The 18,302-nt window shown below is 47.6% G+C and overlaps 1 protein-coding gene across 1 annotated transcript in view; it reads left to right on the top strand.

Annotated features, from left to right (window-relative positions):
- The window catches only part of LOC144755671 (chromodomain-helicase-DNA-binding protein 8-like), a 1,307,007-nt gene that overhangs the window by 463,077 nt on the left and 825,628 nt on the right, over positions 1–18,302 (top strand). The window contains 1 exon segment of the mRNA XM_078644841.1: positions 3,761–3,963. Within this exon segment, the coding sequence (XP_078500967.1) occupies positions 3,761–3,963 (203 nt within the window).

Here is an 18,302-nt window from a genome sequence, read left to right as displayed (position 1 = left end):
CACCGCCAGGTTTCTACACCCGTTGTCCAAGGGCAATGCGATATGGATGAACTGGTCAGTGAGGTTTGCTTAAGCTTTTCCGCCAACCCCACCAATACCACAAGTGGTACGAAAGCTCAGACAACAGTCTCTCAAACTGACCCTGGTAGCTCCCACATGGGCGCACCAACCGTGTTTCATCACACTGCTGGAACTCTCTATAGTTCCACACCAAAAATTGTCTGACACCATCCATGCTAACGCAGAACCATGGAGACATCAGGCATCCACATCCAAGTCAACTGAATCTGGCGATCTGGCTCCTGAAGTCTTAGTTTGGTTACCTTAACCTGCCACCAGATTGTATGAATATCATTAAAGAAGCCAGACGACATACTACTAGAGCTAGCTATGCTGCTAAATGGAAAATATTTTCCATTTACTGCAATAATAAGCAAATTGATCCTTTAGATGGTTCCATCCAAAATATTATCTGTTGCCTTCTCCATTTACAAAGATGTAATCTAGCTTAATCTTCTATACGTTTACATCTGGCAGCTATTGCTGCATATCTATAAAACAGACAACATATGTCGTTGTTTAGAGTACCAGCAATAAAAGCTTTTATGGAAGGACTAAAAAAGAATTATTCCTCCTAGCCTACCACCCTCTCCAGTGTGGAACCTAAACATTGTTCTTACCAGGCTCATGGGACCCCCTTTTGGCCCTTTCCACAAATGTGAACTACAATTTCTCACATGGAAAATGGCTTCCCTTGTTGCTATAACCTCTCTTAGAAGAGTTAGTGAGATTCAAGCTTTCACTATACAAGAACCTTTCTTACAATTACACCGTAACAAAGTGGTTCTAAGAACTAATCCTAATTTTCTTCCTAAAGTAATTACTCCTTTTCATTTAATTCATTTCATTTAATTTCATTTGTGTTGAGTTACCAGTGTTTTTTCAAAACCCATACTCCGTAGCTGAAAGAGCTTTACACACACTAGATGTCAAGAGCTCTTCTCTATTACGTAGATAGGACCAAGTCCTTTCGCAAGACAAAGCAACTATTTGTAGCCTTCTCTCCACCACATAAAGGCAATCCCATTTCTAAATCCGGAATTGCAAGGTGGATTGTTAAATGTATACAAATATGCTATCACAAAGCAAAACGCACATTAACAGTTCCTCCTAGAGCGCACTCCACACGCAAACTAGGAGCCTCCATGGCTTTCTTAGGAAACATTCCTTTGGAAGACCTCCACAAGGCAGCAACATGGTCTACAACACATACATTCACTAAACACTATTGTGTTGATGTGCAAGCAAAACAGCAATCTGCAGTAGGCCAAGCTGTCCTTAAAACTCTTGTAACTCTTAAAACTACTGTAACAGATACAGGTGACCACCGCTAGGGGAGACACTGCTGCACATTCGATGCTAAGTGTACAATCTGCAGCTCATTTGCCTCAAACGGAAAATGCTACTTACCAGTATGCATCTGGTCTTGGCATGTAGAGCTGCAGAGTTGTACACGCCCTCCCGCCTCCCCGGGACCTGTATCTGTTCCAGTGTTATCTTAATTAGATATACACGCATGGACATCCTTTGTTCTTTCTACTAACTCCATCATTTCCCATCATGGCGAAAAACAATCTAAGGATGGAGCTAATGCCCATGCGCACAGTCGTCCAAGGGAGGAGTCACCTATCTCGTGACTAAAAAGACTTCTTCCAAGACAACAACAACATGCAATCATCCGAGCCCAACACCAGGTGGCGATCTAATGCAAAGTGTACAACTCTGCAGCTCTACATGCCAAGAACAGATGCATACTGCTAAGTAGCATTTTCCTACTTACCGGTCTTAGATAGATGTCCCAGTGCTGAACCCAGGAGTCCAGTACTGGATTACAAAAGTAACAAACATACTTTACCTGAAAATTGAATTTCCTTCTATAGGATAACATTGGTAATTTCAACTGAAAAGTGTTAACTTTTAAAATACAATAATATTCCTTAAAAATCACTACTGTAACCAAAACGCTTTTACTTAACTGTTTACAGGACATGTCCCAGGACTGAATCTAGGATCCAGTCTTGTGGTAAGAAAAGTAATCTACAAAGTAATTAATTTGATTTAACTTGAAATTCCCATTGAGCTCAATGTTGCATTTTGTTCGAAATACTGTGTCCTATTGCAAAAAACTGTAACTATTGCATTCAAAAAGTGTGATGCCTATTTGAAAAGTATTTAAAGTAACTCATTCTGAGAAAGTATATTTTGATACCTTGTTGGTTCTAAAGTAAAACAACTATATCTTTTGATACAAAACAATTGGCCCAGTGTTCAGTTCTTGAGTGTGTCAGACCATTTGCTGACTGTGTACATCAAATGCTTTACACTGTCCTCGGATACTGCCTTACTGCTCGACCAAGCTACTACTTTAGAGAGCAAGGTTATATCTAACTTTAGCCTGTGTCAAACCTCTGGGGACTGGGGACTCTATACACACACTGTACCTTACTTTGGTCCAGTATATATAGAGCCACTTTCTTACAGCATCCGATTTATTAAGACCAGGTGTTTGACACCAAACACCATTGGTTTCAGTGCGGCCATCATGTAGCTGGGTAACTCGTAATGACCGGTGCCCAGTGCATGTCCTTAAGATGGCAGCCTGATGACCTGCAATACCTAGTAATGGAACTAGACATCAAAGGAGCTTATCTGCTCATGCAGATGGGCCCTCACATGTAATAAAATGCACCCTGCCTTACAGCTCTTAATGCCTGCTGTGTGGGTGACCGACATATAGTATATGCAGTGTAGCTTAGCATGGCACACAGGGTGTGTGCCATGTCGTGTTTTTACAATGGTTTGCACCATTTCACGCATCCTGCAATGGCAGTCTGTATTCAGTATTTGTGTGGGTCCCTTTGGGTGGCATAATACATGCTGCAGCCCATTGTGGTACTCTTTAGAACCCTTTCCCTGGGTACCAGGGTACCATTTGCTAGGAACATGCAGTGGTGCTGAAGTCCTTGCTGATTGGGTTACAAATAGTACATTTACCTTGTTTCAAGGGAATGAGCACTTGCACTTGTGGTCTGGTTAGCAAGGACTCTGTGCACTTTCAGTTTAAAAGCATCAGAACTAGGGCAGAAAGTTGAGGAGGCAAGTCTAAAAAGGGGCGCTTTCCTACAACAGTGAAAAGTGAGGAGGCCTTAAGAGTCAAAAATATGCTCCATCTCTGTCAGTACTGATGAAGGGTGTGATCTGCTTGTTCTCTATGTATCCTGTAATGGGAGGGTGTCCTCTCTTTCCTGGCTCCAGAGGAACTAGGAGTCAGCCTGTTTTCACACCCCCGGCGTCTGGCACAAATCCGCTCGATGGAAGAGCGTCCTTTGTCACAAACCAATTTAATAATCATTTGAACCCTTTTGGTTCTGTAAGTGTCACAGAATGAAGATCCAACCCAACTGAAGATCGTTGTTGCCAGTCTTGTGTGCTGCAGCACATGAAGGTAAGGGTGGTGGGGCCGGGTGGGGGGTGATTTCGACAGATGACGAGGGAAAATGAATTATTTATTTAAGTTGTTTGTTGATGTGTGATTTTATGGATAGGTTCTCTGTAAGGGATGCCTGCATCACAGTTGCATTCATGTGCAACACATTGACTCGTTTTGGGTCAAGTTGTGTATTACGAAAATAGAAAATAAATTAAGTAAATTGTTCTTTAGGCTTCTTCTTTCTCAGCACTAATCTTCTTCATCCAACAGGAGACTCTGGTGATCGACACACCACGGGTGAGAAAACAGACTCGCCACTTCAGCAACTTGAAGGATGATGACATGGTGTCATTTTCGGACCTGGAGAGTGAAGATGATGATATGCGACCTCGGCCCCGAAGGCATGATCGACATCATCATGGCTATGGGCGTACTGACTGCTTCCGTGTGGAAAAGCACTTGCTGGTTTATGGGTGAGTAGTCTCTGACTTCAGATAGATGTCTTTTTGGCAGTTCAGAATGTCTCACACTAGATTAAGTTACAAATGACACTGCAGCGTGCTTAACTCAAGGGTCTTTTGTTGACTTTAGCAGTAGAGATGTTTCATGTCTTTCTAGATGATGCTGCTCTTCTGTGATTGGGTATATTTGGCAGAGACTGGCAGGTTCCATACAGAAAGATGTGTGTTTGAAGTATGTGTTCTGTAGATACACATACTCTGCATACTCTTGCCATCTAGTGTTGGGTCCGGATATTTGCAAGATGTTTTTTTTCATTCAACTCTTTCCAGTCACGAGGTAAGGGGACTCCTCCTTTCGGTGATAGCGTGCATGGGCATCGACTCCATTGGTAGATAGTTTTTGTGCCGCCATCAGGTTCTGACGTGTATTGCTGCTCTCCATTCTGAAACCGTACTTCAGGTTTGCCTTGGTGCGCAATTTACTCTGCCCTTGACAGTATTGTTCTCTAATGCATTTCCCTGTTGTCCGGTTATAGAATCGATCAGGAACCTCTCTATCTCTCCGGTCAGAAGCATCGGTGCCGCGCCAAGTACCCTCACACCGACCTACATCAAGTCTGTAAATTGTGCCTTTCACCGGAGCACAAAGAGGAAGACTGTGACGCCTGTAAGTCATTTTGGTCGAAGAAAGCTCTACGTGATGGTCTGTCTCGATGACGTGAAATGCAACACCAAAGCATTGAGTACACTCGAGACATCTTTGGCCAAGATTCCAAGTCGAAGTGCTGGCTGCAAAAGAAGAGGTCATCTCCGTCCCAGAACTGGTTTCTGAACTCGAGATAGATTTGGAGTACGAAGATGTGCCTCTGGGACAGGGTGCCGTGAGTTCCGAATACCCCTTGCCCCCCAAAACTATTTCCTAAAACATATGGCTACGGCACCACCTCTACCTTCTGGCCAAGGTTTGCACCTAGACAATGTTTTCGATGCCCTGCCTTCTGGCTCAGCACCGAAACAAATCTTCGAGCCGAAACACTCCGGTATGAAGGACAAATCTGGTTTGGAATGAAACAAAAACGTGCTTGAGAGCTGAAATCTTCTGCTTCCAAAAGCAAATCTCTTTCGGCTCTGAAATCAACGGGCAGCCTCTCCGAGCCTCCTGAACCAATATTAGGTATTCTCAAAGCCAAAGTGGATCCTAAATAGAAGATTTATATCCATCCTAATGCAAGACATAATTCTGCCAAAACACCAGTCCAATGCAAACTTCCTTCAGAGGACCGTGCAGATAAAATCACTCTGAAGATAATAAAGGACATGGTCACCAGCCCTGCTTATCCTGCCCCATAATCCCCTCCACCTCCACCATTTTCTCCACATTTACCAATTCAAGATCCCTTAATCATAACACCTCCGGGATCTTCACATACACAGCCTGAACAGGATGATACTGATGAAGAAGACTCATTTGCCTTTAGACCCATGGAGTGATTACACCATTGACTCCATTGGTACTGACCTAGACTTTTACCCCTCAAAGCCATCATCACCAAGCGATAATGTGGCTTTTCTGAAACTTGTTAGAGCAGCAGAGTATCATCGGGTGGCTTTACATAAAGAGTTCTTTAGAGGTTCTTTAGAGGTTCTTTAGAGGAAGACTTTTTATTTGAAACACTTGGGTCCACACATAGGTCAAGTCAAACCCTCCCTATGCTAAAAGCATGATGAGGCTATATGCCCAAAAGGCATTTGATATGATTGAATGGCCTTTCCTATTTCCAGTCTTGTATAGACTTGGATTCGGTGAGAAATATGTATGATGGATAAGACTTCTTTATACAAAGCCCCTAGCACAGGTTACAGTGAATGGTGGTAGATCCAAGGACTTTGAGCTACGAAGAGTGGGAGGATATTATCTCATTGTATGCAGATGATATACCCCTCTACTTGGCCAACTTATATTCTTCCATACACGGGGCTCTGCATAGATTTACCCTCTTCTAAAAATATTCAGGTTACAGTATTAACTGGGACATGTCGCTCATATTCGTCCTTTGCGGCCCGTTCACCAAGCTCCCTAGGCTCTGCGTTGCGTTAGAAAAGTGGGTTTCTGTTGCAGTAGCGCCGCCACTTTTTGCCAGACTGCTGATGCACTTTCATTTGATGTGCCCTGGGTCCCTACCAATCGGGTTCCCAGGACCTGTGACCAGGGAAGAACTCTAAGGCCTGCAGCACTTATTGTGCCACCCTTAGAGGCCCTGTACCTTTACACACACACACACACACACACACACACACACACACACACACACACACTGCCTTTGCAGGCTGTGTGTTTAGGTGCAGAATCCAGTGAAGAGTCGACATGGCACACATCCTTGTTGCCATGTCTACAACCCACTGCCCTGTCATAGATTAGTCACCCCTCTAACTGGGTGCCCTACGCTAGTGGTGAGGGTACAGGTGTATGAGCCTTGTACCCCTACAGTGTCTAAGTCCATTCTTAGACATTGAAAGTGTAGTGCATTACGAACTCCACAGCACCATAATGGCTTCATTGAAAACTGAGAAGTTTGGTATCAAGCTTCTCAGCACATTAAACCCACACTGATGCCAGTGTGGGGTTTAATGAAAAATGCACACAGAGGGCATCTTAGAGATGCCCTCTGAAAAACGACCAGCCTCTGCTGGATTCCCCCTACTGGTACACACCAGCCTGCAACCACGATACATGTTTCTGGACCCCTAGGGTGGGAGCCTTTGCTACTGACCTCAAGACCACTAAAACGCCCCTAAATACAGTATTTAGGGGTGTGAGAAAGTGCCATCTTTCTTGCCTTGGTATGACCCCATTTTTTTCTGAACTGCTGATGTGCTTTGACTGAGTGTGCCCTGGGTCCCTGCCAATCAGGAACCCAGGGCCTGTGCTCTTTCCCTAAAAAGAAAAACTATGCTGAAACAAAATACCCAATTGGCATCTCTGGCCACCTGTTAGCCCCTTAGTAAATGGTACCCTAGGTACCCAGGGCATGGTGACCTGAGAAGACCCCTGAGGGCTGCAGCACTTATTGTGCCACCCTCAGGGGCCCTTTACCCTGGCACCCACACACTGCCTTTGCAGGCTGAGTGCCTAAGTACAGAACTAAGACTAGAGACGACATGGCACACATCCCTGTGTTTGAAACAAATCTGATAGGCACAAAACTCCTGCACCCAACTGTCGCACTGCGTGTGCGGAAATGATTCCTTAGTGACGTTTTCCATCCAAAGGTTCATTACTGTAGTCCAATTTATCCATATTTATCAAAAATCTTCACTCTTGCGTCTTCATTAAATACACCATAGCGGAGACAGCATGTTTGTACTTTGAATTCATTTATTCATCATTTTCAAATTCCAAACGCTGCCATTCTGGGCTTTAACGGAGGCATGTGCGAACAAACATGTTACAGCAGTGTTTTGAATGACATCAACGTGCTCCCAATGCATTTCGAATTTTTAATTCTTCGTCAGGGGAATAACTGAAAAATGGAATAAAGAAACAGTTGAGCTTGCTGCCCGACCATTGTGCTTATAACTAAAACTGCTAACTGTGCTTAAACCCTTAACCATACAAAACTGAAACACCATCATTTCTACCCACTACGTATAACTCTCCCTCCGTGCTCAAAACCCTCCCATCTCCCAAAGTATCAATCTCCATTATATTCAATATTTTCAGCGCATGATGACTCCCTCCCAAAAACGCAATTCACACTAAATTACGAGTTCCCCTCCTCACCCATTTACCTTCTCTGTCCCGCGATCGGTAACATGACCTCCTTTCACTTCCTCATTACAACCAGTTCTTAGTGTTTCACCCTTCTGCTCGTGCCGTTTTTAAAGGGGAATCTCACACCTGCAAACCATCTCACTGTGATCCACCCCACCCTTCCTCGTAGTTTAAACATGAACTGCATTGGTGAACTTCATCTCCCATACTCCCCTAAGGTGTGATCTAAGATGATATGCGCAGTTTAGGAAACCTTCAAAAGGAAACACCATCGCAGAGACAGAGAATATATCATCTAAAGTGGAATGATTTGAATACAACGATGAACAAAAAAGAAATTTGCATGAGAAAATATTTGAACTCTGCTATCCGAACAGTTTAGGTTTTCTTTAATGTGGTTTTCTTTAATGTTGTTTTAATGTCCTTTGCACACCCATATATTTTTTCAAAAGACTAATTATTGAGTTTTCTTTAAATTCGAAATATGCTTTTCATGTCACTGGAGGATTCATGTGGTTGGGTTGATTTGGAGTGCGCATATCATCTTAGATCATGCCTTAGGGGAGTATGGGAGATGAAGTTCACCAATGCAGTTCATGTTTAAACTACGAGGAAGGGTGGGGTGGATCACAGCGAGATGGTTTGCAGGTGTGAGATTCCCCTTTAAAAACGGCACGAGCAGAAGGGCGAAACACTAAGAACTGGTTGTAATGAGGAAGTGAAAGGAGGTCATGGTGCCGATCGCGGGACAGAGAAGGTAAATGGGTGAGGAGGGGAACTCGTAATTTAGTGTGAATTACGTTTTTTGGGAGGGAGTCGTGATGCGCTGAAAATATTGAATATAATGGAGATTGATACTTTGGGAGATGGGAGGGTTTTGAGCACGGAGGGAGAGTTATACGTAGTGGGTAGAAATGATGGTGTTTCAGTTTTGTATGGTTAAGGGTTTAAGCACAGTTAGCAGTTTTAGTTATGAGCACAATGGTCGGGCAGCAAGCTCAACTGTTTCTTTATTCCATTTTTCAGTTATTCCCCTGACGAAGAATTAAAAATTCGAAATGCATTGGGAGCACGTTGATGTCATTCAAAACACTGCTGTAACATGTTTGTTCGCACATGCCTCCGTTAAAGCCCAGAATGGCAGCGTTTGGCATTTGAAAATGATGAATAAATGAATTCAAAGTACAAACATGCTGTCTCCGCTATGGTGTATTTAAGGAAGACACAAGTGAAGATTTTTGATAAATATGGATAAATTGGACTACAGTAATGAACCTTTGGATGGAAAACGTCACTAAGGAATCATTTCCGCACACGCAGTGCGACAGTTGGGTGCAGGAGTTTTGTGCCTATCAGATTTGTTTCAAACGTAACCGTGCAGAGGTGAACGCGGTTTCTGTTCGCACGCATTTTTCATATGAACTGGAACTTAAGAGTAATTACATTAAGAAAAAGGGAAGGAGTGCAGTAGCTCAACCTTATTCAATTGCTACACATCCCTGTGTGCCATGCCCACAGAACCCACTGCCCTGGCATACTTCAGTTACCCCTCTAGCTGGGTGCCCTATGCCAGAGGTGAGGGCACAGGTGCCCTGTGCTCCTACAATACCCAGGGCCATTCCTGGGCACTGTAAGTGCAGTGTTGCCATTTAGGAGTATATGGTGCTGGGAGGTTGTCATTACGAACTCCACAACACAATAATGGCTTCACTGAAGACTGACAAGTTTGGTACCAAACTTCTCAGCACATTAAACCCCCACTGATGCCAGTGTGGGATTTGATGTAAAATGCACATGAGGGCATTTTAGAGATGCCCTCTAAAACCCAAACCTACAATCCAGGTCTGGGCTGAGTGGCTGCAGAGGCTGCCACACAGCAGACATGTTGCTGGACCCCTGGGTGGAGAGCCCCCCGCTCTCCTGGGCCTGCAACAATGCACATCCTGGGCGAGGTGCTATGTCTTCTCCCCAGGATGGACAGGGGGAAGTTTCAAAGGTATACCGCCTCTGAGAGCTTCTCCAGGCTATTTGCTGTACCCAGCAACTGGCCCGCCGTTCTACCCCCACTCTGGCGGGAAAAACTACGTCAGGAAGGAGGGTGTGCCAACCTTTACCAACTCCACCCCTCAGGTGGAGGAGGCGAGGTGAAGCACGACCCCGGGCTCCGGCCATCTTGTAGATGGGGAGCCCTGCCCAATCCCAGCTAGGCTCCTGCCCCCTCCCACAGGAGAGGAGCAGGCTAGGGGGTATCCTCACCCCAGGGCAGGGACCCATTGGTCCCTGCACTTGCCCTACCTGTAACGCCCCTAAATTTAGTATTTAGGGGCTCCCTGATCCTTCCTTCCTTCCTCAGATCCCGATATCAAAAGAAGAAAGAAGATCAAGAAGACCCGCCACGCAGCTGCTAACAGGACAACAACAACTGACTTGGTCCCAGCCCTACCGGCCTGTTGTTCCTGGAACCTGCTCCTGCCTTATCCCGGCGACCTCTGCGGACAGCAACCTTGGGACACCCAGAGGACCTGCCTGCCTTGACCCTCTTGAAGATTGGGACTCCCATCAGCAGAGGCTCTGCTGCAACAACCCACCTGGTGCTCACCAGGAAACCCCGGACCAGCCCACTCTGCACCAGCCGAGCCCGGGCCGGGCTAACCCGAACCAAGACCATGAAGACTTCCCCTCGGCGACTGGGACCCAAAGTCCAGTGCCCAAAGACCCTCCTCGACGAACCAGTCGACACCTGCAGACTCAGAACCAGGGGCCACCCCAACCGCGACCAGCCGTGGGTAAGCTTTTCCGACCCCCAAAGACACTCCTGCACCCTGCGGCCCCCTGTGCCTCCCTTTGGGGTACCTACCTGTGCTCCAAGATCCCAACTTACCTCTCAAAGTGCTGGCCGCCCCTGGAGAGTCACCGTCCCCGAGCCTGCAGCCTTTGTTTCTTTTCCAAGATCCTCATTGGATAACATTGAGCGCCCAGCCGCCCGAGAGCCGCTAGCTGTGACCTCTTTGTCCTATCTTACTTCCCCTCCTTGCCCTGAGCAAGTGACCAGGAGCCCAGCTCCCAGAGCCGCCTGGCCTGCTAGCCAGCAGCCACCAACCAAAGGCCCCCCTTCCCTCATTGGATAACATTGGGCCTACCTACCTCTGCACCCGGCCGCCCCTGTGCCGCTGGGACTGAACTAACGGTACTCACCTGACCCTGGGGGATCCCTGAGTCTACGCCCAAAACCCTAACTTCATCCAACCCAGTACCCACCTGGAAACCGGTAATTCACTTACCTGCCATTGGATAATATTGACCCATTTTGACTCGAATATTTTCTAAGTGTGAAGTTTTAAAAACTGAAAATATTCCTATAAAATCAGCCAAAGTCCGAATTCGAAAATACTCACCTGTGATCAGGAGAGAAGCCAGTGCTGTACCTTTCAGCCCAGTACTGAACCGCAGAAGTAATCCCTAGTGTGTTTACTAGTAACCTGTATTTTCTCCATAGGAACCCATTGTCTGCTTTTCTATGACATTTCTTCTGTCTACTTTTGAAAACTGCAAATATTTTTTAAAAATCGTACAAAATATTTAAACGCAATTACCTACCTGTTTTGAGTTAAGCCCCCAGTGCTGGCCCTAGGAGACTAGTGCTGGGTTACAAAAGTAACGCAATCGTACTTTACCTGTAATCTGAATTTCCTCCTATTGAATAACATTGTGAGAATCCCGTCGTAATGTTTCAAAGTGTGAACTTTCAAAACCGCTTTATATTCAGGAAAAATCATCACTGTAACTAAAACGTTTTTGCTAATCTGGTTTCAGCCTAGACCCCAGGGCTAAAATGAAGATCTAGTCCTGGAACTACCAAAGTAATCCATAAAGTAATTAACTGTACTTTCCTATGAAAACCCATTGAGCTCAATGCTAGATTGTGTTTCAGAACTGTATTGCTTATTAGCTATCCTGTGATTATTGTGTGTTCCAACTTATCGCTCCTCTGCAAAGTATTTACATGAGAGTACTCGTAACAGTCTGCAGTTTCCGGAGATCCTGCGGAAAAAGTAGTCTTGTCCTGCAACCAGCAACCTCCAGAACCCCTGGGAGGACTGACTGCCTTCAACAAAGATCTGGTCTCCTATGAACAGCAGCCCTGTTCAAAAGGAACTCAAAAAAACAGACTCTGAGCCTGTTGAGGACAAATAAACCAGACGCTTGGAACCACCAGTGCACCCAACGCCTACGGTCCAAGTTAGTGGCCCACCGGTCCCAGTGAGGTCCCCCAGCTCTCCAGAGTCCGAGTGCACCATGAGTTGACCCCCTCCAGGACTCCGCAACGTCGCCTGCAGCCTCCCTACGGAGAACCCCCCACAAAAGTGAGTGGCTCGGTAAAGTGAAATCCGACCTCAAGACACCCATGCATCCAGCAGCCCTGCGCTCTGGAGAACAGAACCTGAGGTGCACCGATATCCTGGTGCTGTCCAACTTACCTGCCCAGCTGTTGGTTCCTCATGGAAGTCTTCCTGGACCTAGCCTGCAGCTGAAAACCAAAACAGAAAATCCCCTCTGAAAACAGGGCTCCCGACACCAAAACAGCACCCTGCACCCAGCCGCCCCCGCGGGTGCACTTTGTGCATTAAACTGGATCTCCCTTTGTCCTGAGCCTAACACCAGGAGCTTGGCTCCCACAGCTTAGTGGCCTGTTCTTCAGCAGCCACCAACCTGAAGCCCCCTATCCCCCTTTGGTTAAACTTGGGCCTCAACACTCTGCACGCGGCCGCCCTAGTGCCGCTGAGGATGTAACACAGGTTCATCACTGACCCTGGGGGACCCCTGAGTCTACCCCCAGAATCTCAACTCCCACTGCCAAATACTTACCTTTCAACCAATAACACTATTTTCCTTCATAGTATAACATTGACTGTTGGTCTTGGAAAAGTTTCTAAGTGTGGAGTTTAAAAATCTAAAGAAATTCTTGAAAATTGTGCTAATTAATAAAAATGATTGTACTTACTTGTTTGCAGGTAATGTCCCAACATAGTATCCAGGTATACTACTCTGAGTAAAAAAAGTTATTTAAAAAGTAACGTACCTGGTATTTTTCTGAAAAGCCCATTCAAGTCTATGTACTGTTTTTACAAAGCATTGCATTTCTCTGAAACAATACTGTAAGTCAAAACAAAGTGCATATGCAATTACCAATCCAAACGGTATTACAACTTTGTATTTACTGCAAAGTATTTATCACTTTAATGTGCCAGGCTTGCTTTGTTCTAGGAATTAAAATAACTAAAACAATTGGTCTGAAGTTCAGTCTTTGAGTGTGTGAATTCATTTGCTGACTGAGTGTGTACAACAAATGCTTAACACTGTCCTCTGATACCGCTTTACTGCTCGACCACACTACCAAAAATAGTTATGTGCTGTTCAAGGCATGTGGGCTGCTAAATTCATATCTATTGCATAGATCGCCACCTAGTGTTGGGTCCGGATGATTGCACATTGTTGTCCTGGAAGAGTCTTCGAAGTATCACCAGATAGGTGGCTCCTCCCCTGGACTACAGTGCGCATGGGCATCGACTCCATCCCCAGATTGTTTTTTTCCGCCATTGGGTTCGGATGTCATTTCGGCGTCTCCTGTTCGGAATCGATAACAACTTTTGAAGGCTACAAGGCTTTCTTTACTTCGTCGGTATTGTTAGCGTTCGGTCTCGTGTGTACTCCAACTCTTCGAGTCGGATAACTGTGGAGTCGGGTGACTCTTCGGTCATCGAGGCCCTGTCGACGCAGCAAGACCCAGACTACGCTACGATGGAACGAAGCCCGTTCAAGTACTGTCCCGTGTGCGGTTCGAAATACCCACACATCGACGTGCATCCTGTATGCAACCAGTGCCTGTCGCCGGACCACAACGAGGCCAACTGTATGGCCTGTTCCAAATTCAGGTCGAAGAAGACGCTCAAGATTCGGCGCGTGGCGCGCCTCGAGGCCCAGCGATCGGCACCAGCGCCGGTCGACATCTTTACAGACCCCGAAGCAGACGAGCAAGAGCTTCACCTGCAGATCTCACCTTCATCGGCGGAGGTCGAGGCCGACTACGGGGAACCCATCGAGGGCCTGGACCTGTACGAAACCGTTGAGGAGGTAGGGGACGACGAGGAAGTTTATGGGGCCGCGGAAGATAGCTCAGAGGAAGAGCTATGCCCCGTGCGTACAATTACTAAGGCTCAAGTCACGGGATCGCCACTCGGCCTTACCCACGGCCCTACTCCTCGATCCTCGGCCCCGCCTCCTGGCCGGCTACGGACACGACTACGGAGCCTCCATCACACAAATCGAAACCTTCGGAATCGAAAACTACAAAGATGGTCGACACACCATCGAAACTGAAGACGTCTGGGACTGCATCAGCGCCGTCGTCTTCGGAGGCCTCGAAGCCAAAGAAGGCTGTCGATCAGGCTAAGGTACCGAAAGGGGCCAAGGAGACCAGCTTGAAGAAGGTCGTCGAGCCAGTGTCGTCTAAGGTGGTCGAGCCGAAGTCGAAAAAGACTGTCGAGACTCCTTCAGCAACGACTGCCGCACCAACAGGCACGCGGACAGTCGAAACGGCGTCAGCAAAGGGCACCGAGCCGAAGTCTGGAGCCCCTACGCCGAAGGTCAAATCCACTGCTCCAAAGTCAGCGACGTCAACGACTAAGGCCGGGACGGCGGACCGGAGCACAGCTGTCGAAGGTGCATCCGCCGCACAAAGACATATCGTCGACGCATGGCTCTTCCCCTGTGGGTGGGCAGAGGTCATCGGTCGGCTCGACGAAGCCATCCGCTTCGTTTACAAAGCAAGTCACGGACTCCCTGAAACGAATAAAGGACAAGGCGTCGGAGCAGAAAACACACTCAGTGCCGAGGCAAAGTGTTCCACTGGACAAGACTTCGATGCCGATACTCTACACTCTACCGCCAAAGGTGGCGCCGAAGGCTTTTGCCCCTCGTACGGTGACCGAGGAATCAGTGGCTCAGCTCACGGGAGGTTTTGGTCGACCACCCTTGCCTAACGAACATTCAGAGCAGTTTATCGACACCGACACAGGTAGATTAACCCTCTACAAAAGGAAAATTACAGCACAGCCTGTAGAATCCTATGTCATCCCTCTAAAAAAGAAAAGGCCTGCACCTGACACGCCGGACCTTGTTGAACCCATCCCTCAAGGGCCTGGGAGGAGTCCTACACCTTCGCCCACTGGTTCCAATGGGGATGAGGGTGACCAAGATGAGCAGTATAACTTCCCTGAAAATACGGACCCTGATGAGCAGCAAGAATCATGGATACACTCTGGTGATCAGGGGGACCAACAGCTGGTCAGTGACCCACATCTGTATGGTGTTAAAACTTCTCCCACTGAAGACTCTGCGGCATTTAATGCCTTAATTGAAAGGGCAGCTTCAAACCACAAAGTAGAGATGCATGCCGACCCAGTGGAAGTTGACTTTTTATTTGATACTTTTTCGGCATCAGAAAAAACGGTGAAGACACTTCCAATGCTTAAGGGGGTTCTCAAGCATGCAACAGACATTTTCAAGGAACCCACCAGAGCAAGAGTGGTGAACCCACATATTGAAAAGAAATGCAGGCCGGCGCCTGGTGACCCTACTTATTCGGGGACAGTTGCCTCTAGACTCTTTGGTGGTCTCCAATGCCCGCAAGAGGGCAAATTCACAGACAACGGGTGAAGCTCCTCCCCCGGACAAAGAGTCTAAAGTGCTGGAGGCAGGGGGCAAAAGGGTGGCTGCGCAGGCAGCCAACATATGGCGCATTTCTAACACTCAAGCCCTGTTAGCCAGGTATGATAGGGCGCACTATGACACCTTAGAGCAGCTCTTACAACACCTTCCAGACTAGTTTAAAGAAGGAGCTGAGATGCTAATACAAGAGGGCAAGCTCATTTCTTACGCTGCGATTAAATGTGCGCTAGATGTCGCTGATACAGCAGCAAGAGCAATAAACACTAGTGTTATGTTAAGGCGTCAGGCATGGCTCCGCATCTCAGGGTTCAAGCCTGAGATACAAACGACTATCCTCAACCAGCCTGTCAATCCAGACAGACTGTTTGGCCCAGAGGTTGATACCACCCTCGAAAAGCTAAAAAAAAGATACTGAAACGGCTAAGTCCATGGGGGCGCTTCAGTCTCAGCAATACAGAGGGAACACTTTTCGTCGCTCAGGTGCACGGGGTGTTGCCAGAGGACACTTGGCACAGCAGTCGCATTTCAACAAGGGAGGCGCCCAGGCCTCGTACCCAAAACAGAATAGAGGTGGTTACAGAAGAAACAGCGCAAAGGGCAGAGGCAGAGGCAACAATAATTCCCGTTCCTCTGCTGCCAACAAACAGTGACTCCCTGTCACTGCCCCCCGACCATCCAACACCTGTCGGGGGGAGACTCCAGCAGTTCCTGCCAGTCTGGAAATCCATCACCACAGACAGGTGGGTCAGGAAACTTATCCAATACGGCTACTGTTTAGAGCTAACATCCACTCCACCCAACATACCCCCAAGACACCGTCCTATGTCAGCAGAGCACTTGCACTTATTGCAGCAAGAAGTCCTGGTGATGCTGCAAAGAGGCGCTATAGAGCTCGTGCCGGTGGGGGAAGAAGGCACAGGGGTTTATTCCCTGTACTTCTTAATCCCAAAAAAGGACGGCTCGCTCAGGCCCATTCTAGACCTACGCCCCCTCAACCTCTACATACTCTCAGAACATTTTCACATGTTAACACTACAGCAGGTTCTACCATTGTTAAACCAGGGGGACTTCCTCGCAACCTTGGACCTCAAGGATGCTTATTTTCACATACCACTCCACCCGTCCCACAGAAAGTACCTCAGGTTCACCATACAAAACAGGCATTACCAGTTCAAGGTCCTGCCCTTCGGGGTGACCACTGCCCCCAGAGTGTTCATGAAGTGTCTGGCGACCGTGGCGGCGCACCTCAGGAGAACAAAACATACATGTCTATCCTTACCTAGACGACTGGCTCGTTCAAGCAAAGTCGGAACAGCAGTGCGCCGCGGACATGTCCCACACAATTCACCTCCTTCACAGTCTGGGGTTTTCGTTAAACTATCCAAAGTCGCACCTCCAGCCAGCCCATGTGCGGCAGTATCTGGGCGCGACGATCAATACTCTGACAGCTACGGCTCAGCCAAACCAGGTGAGGATCGACAACATCCAGTCGCTCATCCGGAGGTTCAGACCGCAAAACTCACTCCCAGCGAGAGTGTTCATGCAGTTGATAGGCATGATGGCCTCCTGCATCTTCATTGTCCCGCACGCACGGTTGCATATGCGTCCGCTCCAAGAATGCTTGGCGCATCAGTGGACTCAGGCTCAAGGACAGTTAAAAGACCTAGTGTTGGTCACCGGTCGGGCGTACAACTCTCTGCATTGGTGGAATCCACACAACCTTTGCAAGGGCCGACCGTTCCAGGAGCCTGTGCCACAGATTATCCTAACAACGGACGCATCTCTCCAGGGGTGGGGAGCTCATGTGCTCCACTACACTGTGCAGGGACTATGGACGACGCAGCAAAAGAAGATGCACATCCAGAAACAGGGAGGTACGCACTCTCCACAGCGGTCTCACCTGGCTCAGAGCATGTGGAAGTGGGCCATTCAGAGGAACGTCTTCCTCATGGTGGAACACCTCCCGGGCACAGACAATCAGATGGCAGATCTGCTCAGCAGGTACAGCCATCAAATGCACGAGTGGGAGATACATCCATCAGTACTCCACCCGTACTTTTAACAGTGGGGTCATCCAGAGATAGACCTGTTTGCCACAAGGGAAAACGCAAAATGCCAACACTTTGCCGCCAGGTTCCCTCACCCACAGTCGCAGGGAAATGCGATATGGATGAACTGGTCAGGCAGATTTGCGTACGCTTTTCCCCCAGCACCTCTGATACCGCTGGTGGCAAGAAAGCTGAAGCAACACTCGATGACACTCATCCTAGTTGCTCCAACGTGGGCACGCCAACCATGGTACACCACGTTTCTAGAACTCTCTGTGGTACCGCATCAAAGGCTGCACCTCACACCCAGGCTCTTGACGCAGAACCATGGCGACATTCAGCACCCAGATCCGCGACAGCTCAATCTGGCGATCTGGCTCCTGAGGTCTTAGAGTTTGGCTACCTCAACCTGCCTCCTGAATGCATGGACATCATCAGGGAGGCACGGAAGCCCACTACAAGAGCTTGCTATGCAGCAAAATGGAAGCGGTTTGTCATTTATTGTACAGCACACAACATTGACCCGCTGGATGCCTCCATTCCTAACATCTGCTATTTGTTACATCTTTACAAATGCAATCTAGCGTACGCTTCCATTAGGATACACTTATCCGCCATAGCGGCTTATCTTCAAAACAGGCAGCATCTCTCTGTTTTCAGGGTGCCTGCCATTAAAGCTTTTCTAGAAGGGCTGAAGCGGGTCATTCCTCCCAGGACCCCACCCACTCCAGTATGGAATCTCAACGTGGTCCTCACTAGGTTGATGGGCCCACCTTTTGAGCCTCTACATTCATGTGAGATTC

This window comes from Lissotriton helveticus, chromosome 5_1 (genome assembly GCF_964261635.1).
Source record: "Lissotriton helveticus chromosome 5_1, aLisHel1.1, whole genome shotgun sequence".
Taxonomy (NCBI): domain Eukaryota; kingdom Metazoa; phylum Chordata; class Amphibia; order Caudata; family Salamandridae; genus Lissotriton; species Lissotriton helveticus.
The sequence above is the reverse complement of the archived record's forward strand: the minus strand, read 5'-3'. Positions and strand labels throughout refer to the sequence as shown.